Source organism: Choloepus didactylus, chromosome 6, assembly GCF_015220235.1.
Source record: "Choloepus didactylus isolate mChoDid1 chromosome 6, mChoDid1.pri, whole genome shotgun sequence".
Lineage (NCBI taxonomy): Eukaryota > Metazoa > Chordata > Mammalia > Pilosa > Megalonychidae > Choloepus > Choloepus didactylus.
Window position 1 is genome coordinate 99,176,032 of NC_051312.1, and position 12,739 is coordinate 99,188,770.

Sequence of the window (12,739 nt, forward strand, 5' to 3'; positions counted from 1 at the left end):
CACTCATCTTTATTGCCAAATAATATTCCATTGTATGAGTAGATCACATATTGTTTATCCACTCTTCAGCTGATGGACATTTGGGTTTTTTCTATTTTTGGCTATTATGAATAATGGTGCCATGAACATGTGTGTACAGGCTTTTGTTTGGACATATGTTTTCGATTCTCTTGGGTATATGTCTAAGAGTAGAATCACTAGTTGTATCGTAACTCTATGTTTAACTTTTTGAGAAACCACCAAAGTGTTTTCCAAAGCAACTGCACCATTTTACATTCCCGTCAGCAGTGCATGAGGGTTCAATTTTCCCTGCATTCTTGCCAATACTTGTTATTGTCTGTCTTTTTTATTACAGCTATCCTAGTGAATACAAAATGGCATCTCACTGTGGTTTTAATTTGCATTTACCTAATGACTATTAAACATATTTTTATGTGTTTACTGGCCATTTGCATATTTTCTTTGGAGAAATATATATTCAAATCTGAGATCTGCTGAAAAATGGCCTCCCAAAGATATATGTCTTATACCTAGAACCTCTGAATATGTTAATTTATGTGGAAAACAGGACTTCGCAGATGTGATTAAGTTAAGAATTTTGAGATGGGGAGATTATCCTGGATTATCTGAGTGGGTCCAGTGTAATCATAGGGGTCCTTATCAGAGAGAGGCAGTAGAGTTAGAGTCAGAGGGGAAATACCACTACAGAAGAAGAGTTTGGGCTGATGCATTTTGAAAAGGGCTAAGTTTCAAGTAATGCAGGTGGCTTGTAGAAACTGAAAAAGGCAAGGAAACCAATTTTATGCCAGATCATGGGAGAGAGAGCTGCCTTGCTGAAACCTTGACTTTAGTCCAGTGAGTCTGATTCTGGACTTCTGATCTCTAGAACTAAAAGATAACATATTTGTGTTAGTTTGTGGCACTAAGTTTGTGGTAATTTATATATTGTAGCAGTAATTAGGAAAGTAATGGAAAATCCTTTGCCAAGTTTTTAATTGGGTTATTTGTCTTTTCATTTCTGACATTTAACTGTTTTTCATATATTCTGTATACAATTTCTTTTCAGATATATGATTTGCAAATATTTTCTTCCATTCTGTAGGTTAACTTTTTGGTTTCCTGATGGTGTTCTTTGAGGCACAAATGATTTTCTTTTTTAATTTTGATGATATCTAATTTATCTATGTGTTTTCTTTTGTTGCTTGTGCTTGGGTGTCATATCTAAGAAACTATTGCCTAATTCAAGATCACAAAGATTCACTCTGTGTTTTCTTCCAAGAGTTTTATAGTTTTAGCCCCTACATTTACATCTATGTTCCATTTTGAATTAATAATTTTTCTTTATGGTATAAGGTAGGCATCCAACTTCATTCATTTTGTTGAAAAACAACAGACATGTCTGCCACAAAGCTATGTCAGTCAACCCACAAGGGATTTATTTTATAAGATTACATGTCAGTGGACCAAATGAGGAAAACCACTGGAGATGCCTCTCCAGCTCTGAAAGTCTGCTTATGGGTGCCTGATCTACCAGATATGCAGTTGAAACTTATTTTTCCTGTTCATAAATTTTCCTGTATAGTACTGAATTACTGGGGACTTGTCATTGCTGGTCATCATGGAAAGCACTTGCTAAGTTATTTCTTTTTATCTAAACAGGTTGTCAACACCATTAGGGCAAACAACATGGGTAGAGGAAATCAAAGGAAAGACAACTATCATATCTCCCACTCTTTGTTTTATCATTCAGAGATGGGGAGAAATAATCCATAGGAATTATTCCACTGAGATCCAACCATACTTCTGAAGAGGGTGCTGGTACCATTGCACTGGATAAGGAAGTCTCCCTTCTCCCGAAGGTCTTCATGTTCAGGGCTCCAGTTGGGCTTGGGTACTGCTTCTGGCCCCACAACAATAATGAAAGAAAAGCTCACCTGGCTTTGAAGGCACTGAAAGTTTCTGTCTTTGAATGGAAAATTGAGCATGATCATAGACACTTGATGCAGTAATTAGTAGGGGAACAGTGGCAATTGACAGGTTGGACTTGACACACGGGGTTTACATTTGAGAGCAAATGAACTCATAAAATAACAATGTGGAGGGATAAGAAGTGAGCAATCTCTTATCCTGTTTTACTTATTGAAAATCTTTTATTTCCATAATCCAAAAGTGAATCTTTGGAGTAATTTTCAGACTGTGGTGCTTGGAAGTTGCTCCCTTTCCTATGCTTAGTGCTTCTTATTTACACAGAAAATTTCTAAGTTTAGGTTTGTCTTTTCCATTTTCAAGTTATATGATGTTTTCACCACCTGATTATTACCAATATTTTTTCTTCTTCTTCCTTTTCCTTCCCCTCTTAAATCTTCCTTTCCTCCCCCTCCATTGCCCCATCTCTCATTCTTCTCATCTTATTTTAAAATTACTAGTGAGTTAATGAATCTAAATTAGTGGGGTGGGGAAGGGGGGGAGGAAGAAAGAAAGAAAGAAATTTGCCAAATGACAGCCAAAGGGCATGTTTTGGTCTATACCCAGGGACTGAGTTTTTGAAAACCCTGATCCTTGACCTCTCACCTTCAGTCAGCATAGTCAAATCTCAGTGTATTCAAATATTATTCTTTGTTTGCAATTAACGTATATGCTATCTTGGCTTTTATAGAAACAAAACCAATCTCACCTGTAAACAGACACAGAAGTAAGGATGAAACAATGGACATGAATAAAAGAAAACTCTTTTCTTCCCCCATTCTGTCTGGGAGTAGAATGATTGTGCTGAGGGTTAGAAGATTAAATTGTGTCTTTTGTCAGGAACTTGACAAGCAGCCATCTTTTCTATTTACTACTACATGCTGTTTTTGTGCTGTAGATGGGTTTAATAAATGCACAGTTGTGTAAAATGTCATTGCCGAATCGTCAAGTGGAGGCTGTCATGTGACAGCCCTTCCCCAGGATGACATATCAATATTGGTCTCTAGTGATTCAGGGACTTCAAGCCACACTGAGGGCATTTTTAAGGTTCACAATAAGAGTAGAACTAAAAAACATTTTTCAAAGCATGGGAACAAATCTATTTTGCTCCAAAAGAAGATCAATGTTCCTTCAATGTTCTCATTTTTAAAGATAGGTAATGTCATCAAATTTTAATGAGTATGTCCAGAAGACAAAATACAAATGACTAGTAGCATTTTTAGAATGTTCAGTGTTACTGTTAATTAAATGAATGCAAAGTGAAACAAAGTAAAGTAAAGCAAATATACCACAGTTCACTTCAGAAAAGAGCCCAAAATTATTTACATGTAAGCACATGCAATGTTGACAGCATATATAAAACAGGCTCTCTCTGACATTGTTGGTAGAAGTATAATCTAGTATAATCTTTCTGGAAAGAAATTTGGCAATATGTGTTAAAAGGCTTTAAAATGTTCACACTACTTGGTCCAGTTATTCTGCTACTAGAAACATAGTCAATAATGTTTTCCAAAAGATTGCCAAGTTATATAAGATGCTGAGAAATGAAAAATAACCAAAATTCCTAACAATGTAAATGGTTAAATATATTATATAGTGATTAAAATATTTATAAAGGTTTTCTCAATGACATAGGTAAAGGTTTATGAAATAAGGCTAAGTTCAATATAAATTTGATTCAAGTGTAATCTAAACTAAATTAAAAAAACAAAAAATACCAGAAAGAAATATACAAAAAAAGGTTAAGAGTGATTGACTCTGTGTAGTGTAAAATGAATGTTTTGTGGCATCTTGTTTTGTTTTTTTCTAGTTGTCTACATTTTACAATATTCTGCAAAGACTCAGTATCATTCATAAAAACACATTCAAAGTATATCCACCAGAAGATGATCACTGCCCAGGGAAATTCATCTAAGCCACCACGTGCTCTCTTTGCCTTGCATCTTAACTAACCTCATCTCACATTTTCCCTCACTCCAGTCATCAGGTGTAGCAAGCGATCTCAGCTATTCCTTGTTTCTGTACTCCTGCTGCCTAGGGAGCTGGTTTCTTCTCTATTTCTGACCTTGGTCCACCCTTGCTTCAGATTGTGTTTTTTGAGTCTTATCTGACTGTGTGAAAGTCCTGAGCCCAGCCACGGGGCCTGATCAGTGTTTCTGACATTTAGTGGGTGGTACAGCAGGTAAGCCACACTGCAGCCCTGCCATAAGAGAATTCCAGGGGCTAGAGTTCCAGAGTGTCTGTAACTAGTTTCCTGTTGCTGCATGATAAATTACTACAGACTTATTGGCTTACAACAACATATATTTACTAATTCATAGTTTCTGCAGGTCAGGAATCCAGGCACAGCTTAGTGGAGGCTCTACTCTGGGTCTTACAAGACTGCAATCTAGGTGTTGGCTAGGCTATGTTCCTTTCTGGAGCTTGGGATCCTCTTTCAAACTCACACGGTTATTGACAGAACTCAGTTCCTGGAGGTTGCATGATTGATGTCCCCCATCTTGTTAGCTGTCAGCCTGGGGCTGCTTTCAGTTCCTTGGGGGCTTCTCTTAGGTCCTTTTCCCCTCCAGAGGTCCTCTCACAATATATCAAATTCCTTTTTCCAGGCTGGCTTTGTTTTTAAAAGGCTCAACTGATTAGGTTAGGCCCATTTAGGATAATCTCTCTCTGATCAACTCAAAGTCAACTGATTAGGGACCTTAATTACATCTGCAAAATTCCCTTTTATCATACCACGTAATAAAATCATGGAAGTAAGATTCCCTTGTATTCACAGGTTCTGTGTACACTCAAGCAGGTGGAATTATACAAGGGTTTGGGTCATTGGGGGTCATCTTAGAATTCTGCCTGTCACAGTGTCCCACCCTAGCTGTCACAGACTTGTAGCTCAGGTTTGGCATTCTACTAAGTGACCAGCTCTGGAGATAACTGAGCTGTGTAGAGGGACTTACATTTTACACAGCATCTTCATGCGCACTATTTCATTTAACCCTTACCACAGCTTCCTGAGATATATGCTCCTATCTCCAGTTACCAATGAGGGAACTGAAGCAGAGAGAGCTGAAAAGCAGGCCCAAGATCACACAGCTAGAAAGAAACACTTGCAACCCAGGTCCTTCGCCCCAAATATTAAGCTCTTTTTCCTATATCCCTCTTCTGGGGCAAACCATTGAGGACTGAGCTCAATGTGTAGTCTGGGTTACTTAGGGAGAAAAGCAACTCTCGCCTTATCTGTACTTTAAGCCTGCACACACACTTTATATTGGGTGTGATTTAGCACACACAGAGCTTTTCATAATCCACCCAGGATTCCTAGAATGATACATGCATAATTTTTCTATTACTGCCTAGAAAATTATCATAAATTTAGCAGCTTAAAACAACCACCATTTATTAGCTCACTGTGTTTGTAGATCAGAGTTTGGCAAGGCATGACTGGAACCTCTGCTCAGCTTCTTACAAGACTGAGATCAAGGTGTTGGCACTCTTATCAGAAGGCTTGGGGCAAGATCCCATTCTTTGCATTTGTAGGACTGTTTCCTTGCTGGCTGTCAGCAGGGGCCTCTGCTCTTCGGAGCCACCCACATTATTTTTCATATAGACCCCTCCAACTTCAAACCAGCAATGGCATTTTGAGTCCTTCACACACTTTGAAGCTCTTTGACCTCCCCTTCTGCCACTAGTTGGAGAAAGTTCTCTGCTTTGAAGAACTCATGTGATTAGATCCACCTGCCCAGATACTGTCCCTATGCCAAGGTCAACTGTTATCATACAACATAATCAACATAATCACAGGAGTGATATCAGCACATTCATAGGTTCCAGAGATTAGGGCATGGGATCATGGAGGATGTGGGGGCAGAGGGGCAGAACAGAGATCCATTTTTAGAATGCTGCCTCCTACCATGTGTCTTTTAAGTGTCTTTTCTGCAGTTTAGCTTAGAACTAAAAACACGGACCTTGGAGCCGCAAAGCCTGAACTCAAATCCTGGCTCCCACGTTTATTAGCAGTACAAACGTGGGCACATTATTTAACCTCTCAGTTCCTCAATTTTCATATCTATTAAATGGGAATAATAAAACTACATATCTCATCAAATCATTTTAAGCTTTAAATGAGTTAATGTTTTCAGAAGAGTACATAGCACAGTATAAGCACTATGTTGGTCTTTGCTATTATTTACTGTTGATCTGATTATTATATATCCCATAATTTAAAGTCCAAATTACTACTCCCCTCAGAGCACATCATCACTTCACTTTTCTGAGTCTCTACTTCTCTGTAAGCTTTAGTATTATACAACTGTCAAAAATATAATTTGTAATGGAAAAGATACTTTTTTTGTTTTTAAGGGTCTCTAACCCAAAGTAAGTATCAAAAAATTTGTTCAAGTGCAAGAAAACATCCTTTAGTTTGTGGGTTTATTTCTTAGTGAGAGAAACACGGCAGATTCAGTTGACTGGGTTAAAACTTGAGAATAGGAACATTAACCTTTTTATACCATACCCATTTTTTCAAAATGGGTTTTAATTCCCTGTGATGACCAAGAGAAAGAGGGATGTGGAATGATAGAAACAGGAGACTTAGAGAAAGACAGAAAGGTAAAAGGAAACTGAAGGAAAGGTTGAAGGGAAGAAAGGGAATAGAACACCAGAGAGAAAAAGAACAAAAGAGAGGCAACTGAGAGGTAGAGAAAGAAAAGGAGGAAGGGTCAATAATGCTAAAATTTAATGATCACCGATACGTGACTAGCATAGCTGGGACTTAGGTTAACTCACTGAATCCTCAGCACAACTCTGTGAAGTATTATTGCCACCACTTGACATATGAGACAACAGTGACTAAGAGAGTTTGAGTAACTTGTACAAGATCAATTTCACAGAAGGGCAGAAATTAGAACCTTTGTCTTTCCAGAGCTCACTGTAATGTGCTGCTTCCATGTCTGTAAGGGCTAATGGTGTTAGGAACAAAAACTACTCCTCACAGCTTGGTGGTCCAGCCTCAGTGTTCCTGCCACACGGAGAAAAGACTTTTTACATGGGCTACAGTGGGGCTTGCGTGTTACTGCCAGGTCTTAACACTACCTTAGGTTGTTAATTATTTGAGTCAGGACATTTGGATTCTAGTTAAAGCAGAGCCCTAGATGATTCATGCATCAGGATAAATCACTCTTGTGAGTTTCACTTATTTATCTATAAAACAAACTAGACAAGCTGCAAAATACTGAAAACCTATTCTTGAGCCATGCTGCCAGATTTATTCTTCAACTCCTAGAAGTTCTCAAACCATTCAAGAACATGGCAGAAAGTACTAAGGTGGGGAACAATCCCAGCACTCCTATCAAGGATCTGCAAAATGAAGTGGAGACCTAATTACTCCAGTTAGGACCACTTCCTGTTGTTCACTGCACAACTCTTAAGAGGTGATATTCACATACGTAGTTCTAGTCCATGGCCTTGGCTCCAAGAAGCCAGAACAAGGACCAATAGGTAGAAGTCAGCATAAAGGTAACTGTGGCTCAGTAGAAAAATAACTAACATTAATATTTAGAGCCGTCCCTTTATATTGTGGAAACTCTACTTTTGAGATTTTTAGCAGAGAACAGATGATGTAAAAGGGCGAGAGTTTAGAGAATTTGAAACTAACCTTCAGGACTCTTTTTTTTTAATGTGTTCAAAGCTAGCTGGGTGATATTCTTAAAATCTTTAAACCTTAATTAACTGATTCCATTTCATATGGCTGTTGTAAGGATACAGGAGATCGTGTGTGTGTATAGTTATCTATCTATCTTAGTACAACATCTCATAAATGATACAAGCTCAATAAACATTAGCTATCACTATGACTATTCTCTTCACAATAATTGAATGACACTGCCAGCCTGGCAGGACTCCCCTTTACCATTGTAGGTATAAGGTTGCCACCCATGCTGTCAGGCAAAGAACAGCGGCACTCTTAAGAAACCCACTTTTGGTTCATAACTGTCAGTAGGCACCTACCATAAAGTCCTATCTATCCTCAAGCTTACAGCCAGAATTTGGCAGGGGTGGCCGTTTCCCTAATTCTAGGTAGAGAGTGGCATGAAATGATGGTTGTGGCCCATCGATTTCTGCATTTTCCCCTAACAACACTATTTCTAAACTTTTAAAATGGAGCTTCTCTAGGGCCCAGTATTAGCAAACACAATCCCCACCAGGGCTCAGAATTACACAGCATTTCACTCTGCAGTATGAATATTTCCTTACTCAGAAATTAATTTAGTAAATTCAGCTTGAAAATTCTATTGTCAAAAAAGCATGTGTTTCCTGTGGGAGTGTCACTTGTTTCTTTTCCTGTTGAGAGGAGAGGCAGATGTACCTGAAAAACTGTGATTCTCCTCCACAAGCTGCAAAGATGCAGCTGTCAAAAGTAATCACTGCATGAGAACAATTGGATAGGGAACAAAAGTATCCTTGGGTGCTCTGTAAGAAAACAGTAAACTAGCTTATCTATGCTTAATGAAATAACAGCCTACATTTCTGCGGTATAAGCCACATCACTCAATGTGGCTCCACGGAAGATGAGGTCATTCCTACTTGGAGGACTTTGCTTGTGCTATCCCTCCCACCACTGCTTTTCCTTTTTTCTCTCTTCTCTACTTCATTAATTTCTTCTAGAAACTCACTCTTTTATTCAGCAAAAATTTATTGAGCTTTATATATGTATACATGGATACATATGTGTGTGTGTGTATGTTATATACAGGCACATAAATAATGTATATTCACTTGACCTGAGGGGATTTACAACCTAGTAAGGATGCTTAAATGACTTTATGATGTTTTTCTTTTCCAGAGATGTCTTCCCTGATTCTTCCAATCCACAATGTACTTTAGCTAGTGTTTTGATCTCTGATAGCATTTTATGTTATTTACTAATTGCCCCATGTGTGTAAAATCTTTTTTCCAAAAATAATCTTTAAGTTCTTTAAGGAGAGGGCCCTTGGGTCAAGCATCTACTATTGCATCACTGAGCATTATCTGGCTCCATTCTATCTATTTAACCTCACCATGTATTCTTCATCCAGGTCAAACTAATATCCCACATTTTGTTAGGACAACTTGCTCTTTCTCCCTCTATATCTCCACTCAGATTTGTAGGGTTAGTGAATTGTTAACTATCCTTTAAAACCCATACTGGAAATTTCTTCTGGAATAGTTTCTCAGACATCAACTGCCCTGTCTCCAAACTCCTAAAGAAAGCCCTTAGAAATGGTTACTGAATCCATGAATACATAGAGAGTCTATAACATTTTATTATTTACTAATGCTATTCATAGTGTATTATTTTCTATATCATGCTGCTATTTGCTCCTTAGTTCACTTTATTCTTCTTTCAAATAGACTGCAGGCCCCATCAGAACAGAAGCCAAATATGTATCCCTTCCTCACAGTGCTTGGACCAATGCTGAATACGGCAGCTGTTAACAAACACAAATTAAATACTAGTAGAAATTCGTTAAGTAATGAGAGATCCACAAATCACAAAGCTTGCTTTGACAGCCTTCTCTTTTCAAGTACAGAACTTCAGGAGAATTATTACTGTCCAAAGGTACAAACATATCACATTGATACGATAGATTTATTTTTCAACTAAGTCTAAGGTCTCAGATCCTTACCTGAGCCTGCCATCCTCTGCTGCAGCACCTCCTGGTATAATCTTCGTAATAAATATGCCAGGATCATCTCCAATGTGGGGATTATCTGTCCCTCCAGCAATACTGAATCCCAGGCCAGAATTCCCCTGTAGAAACAACAAGTAGATATTAAATGATGTGGCTGTCACCTAAAACCTAGGTCCTCTTGCACTGGCGTTATCATGTTACCACTCAAGTGGAAATCAGGTGATAACAGTCTTGTCTGTAAAGTCATAAGTGTACTGTCAGCAGACACAGGGAAGGTCATGAAGAAACTCAACCCAAGTTTGTCCTGAGTTGCAAGTATTCAAGGGGCCTTATATTTTTGCCTTTTAAAAATGCTTCCTTCATGAATTAAAATGATCATTATGAAGTAGGGAAAAAATTTACAAATGGCACTTTATAAAGTGCAAAAAGCTGTTAAGGTGACAATTTTTTTAAGTTATACATTCACATGGAAAAGAAATGGAAGGAAACAAGTTACAAGAAAATATTTTATTTGGTAGAGGAGTGAAATTTAGGTGTCTTCGTTTTTGTCTTTTTCTGGTATTATTCTGATATTTATCCATCACATAAATGTGTTCCTATATAACAGGACCCTTTTCTAGAGTCATAATATATGCGAGATACTTTCCAAGAATAAATAGACTTTAATTTGAAGTAGCTATAGACAAGGCATGAAATACTGCTGCAGCCTGTAAATTTGACTAACTCTATACTCTAATAAAACTTTCATACTCATTTCTGTAGATTATAGTAACTGACATCCAATGACATAAATCCTTCTAAAATTTGTATGTTAGGGTATCATTAAATTCCCTCCCTCCAAATTCACAAACTATCTGACTTAGCAAATTCTTATTTACATATTTGCCTTTAATTCCCTTCTCCATAGCTATAGTTGTGTTTCTAAAGTTGTATTCTTTTTTTCTCCTTCCAATTGACACTATAATCCCTGTCCATACAGCTAGGTAGTCTTTATAGTTTTATTTCAAATGGATAAATAATATTTCATTAACATCATATATCATCATTTATTTAACCAGTCCACTGTCTTTGGAACTTTCATTTTTCTACATATTCTGACAATGAATAAAGTTTACTCTATTTGTGGTTATTTGATCAAGGTCTGCTCTTCAGGAAAATAGATGAGGACTAAGAAGTTAGTATTTAATTCAAAGATATTAACCAGGGCACTAAATTACTCAGAAAAGTTCAATGTCAAGAAAAGATCAGCTGTAACTTGACAATTGTACCACTGCAAATGTCAAGGTAATGTTTAGAAATTTTTATTGACTGAATTAATGAAACTGAATTCCAGAGTGCTGTTTTTACAATAGTACATTTCTGTTGAAAGGTTGAAATTAATAATCCAGCCACAGTGGCTAAAATCCCATGTCCTTATACTTCTGACTTCTTCTCTAATTCTGTTTGTTATTTGAAAAATTCCAGTGTTCAATAAACAGAGGTATTACCTCTTAGAAGTCATGTAATCATGAATTTAATTACTATTTATGAAACACCAACTCTATGCCTGGCACTGTGCTAAACCCTGGGGCTACCGCAGCTACTATGCCAATTTATGGGACATACGCAGGGTAGTGTAGAGTACAAGCAATGCTCACAGGAGAACCCAACATAGGGACTTTTCCTGAAGGTAAACAGCAGTTTATTACTTGAAAGGGAGTCAGGATGGGAGATGGAGAGGAGGACAGAATGCTCCAGTCACAAGGAAAAACATATATAAAATCCTTGAGGTGAGAAAGAGTATTCCAAATCTAAGACACAGACAATAAGGTTAGAACAAAGGTGGCAAGGAGAACTGGATGAGATGAGTCTGAATTCATGGAGTTCACAAGAGCACAGTATATGTAAACTCATTTCAGGTTTAAGTACCTATTGACAACTGATGATTGGCTGAGTATTATCTAAGGGACAAACTCTAAGCTAAGGATACAGGGATTGTTAAAAGTCCAATGATACCTGATTCCATGGAACATAGCAGAAAACGCAGTGATACTTTGGCAACTGATGATAAGTAAATTTTCATTGTATAACCTCAAACTATAAGTCATTGCATGTGACCACTGAGACAGCGTTTAGGTGATTTTAAGAGGTAGTTTACCTAAGATCCAGAGGTTTCGAAAGTAAAGGATGGAGAGATGGGTATTGTTTTTGTTTCTCCGCTGCTAAAACAAATTTCTTACGAGTTGGCTTAAATGCTGTGAAGTGATTGGCTCAGTTTTGAGGTTAGGAAAAGTCCAAAATCAAGGCATCAGCAAGGCAATGCTTTTTCCTTGGAGACTATGGCAGTCTGGGGCTGGCTGCTGGCAATCCTAGGCCCTTCGCTTTTATGTCACATGGCAATGTACCTGGTGGCATCATCTTTCTCTTCCAGGTTCCATTGACTTCCAGATTCAGGGGGCTCCCCATGACTTTTCTTCCTGTGTCCAATTACCTTTGCTTATAAGGACTTCAGCTATATTGGATTAAGACCCACCCTCATTCAGTTTGGGCACACCTTAACTAATAACAATTTCAAAGGTCTTATTTACAAATACCCACAGGACCAGAGGTTGGGACTTGAACATGCCTTTTGTGGAGAATATGATTTAATCCCTGACAGGTATCTTCAATGTAAATTAGGTTTGGCTCCAAGAAAGTGGTCTTACAACAGCAGGTACTTCAGGGTTAACAATTTCTTGATTAGTGGGAGTGGGAAAGAAGGCAAATAGAGACTGGGAGCTATGCAATTGCTTTCTCCTGACAATATCAATGTGTTTGGAGAAAGTATTTAAAACCTTGTCATTTGAGAAAGTATTCATGGTCTATCTCTTATCCTTATCTCCTGTTTTTTCTAGCTTCACACTTTAGCTCCAGACTGAAGTAAACTGCTTGCTCTTTCCTATGCAAACCATACTAACTTATCTCTCGGCCTTTACTCAAGCTATCTTCTCTACCAGAAACTTCAGTGCCAGAAACTTCCCCCTTGACTGGCCCAATTCTTACCATCTTCTAAGACAGGGCTTAATGGTATCTTTTCTAGAAAATCTTAAATGAACACCCCAACTCTTCTCTGAGTAAGCCACTACTCATTT

General features: G+C 37.8%; 1 protein-coding gene across 16 annotated transcripts in view; it reads right to left on the bottom strand.

Annotated features, from left to right (window-relative positions):
- DLG2 (discs large MAGUK scaffold protein 2) overlaps positions 1-12,739 on the bottom strand; it is a 2,332,374-nt gene that overhangs the window by 612,189 nt on the left and 1,707,446 nt on the right. For all 16 annotated transcript variants that reach the window (XM_037840899.1, XM_037840898.1, XM_037840904.1 and 13 more), the window contains one exon: positions 9,624-9,748. In XM_037840899.1, the coding sequence (XP_037696827.1) occupies positions 9,624-9,748 (125 nt within the window). The remainder of the gene's footprint in view (positions 1-9,623; positions 9,749-12,739) is intronic.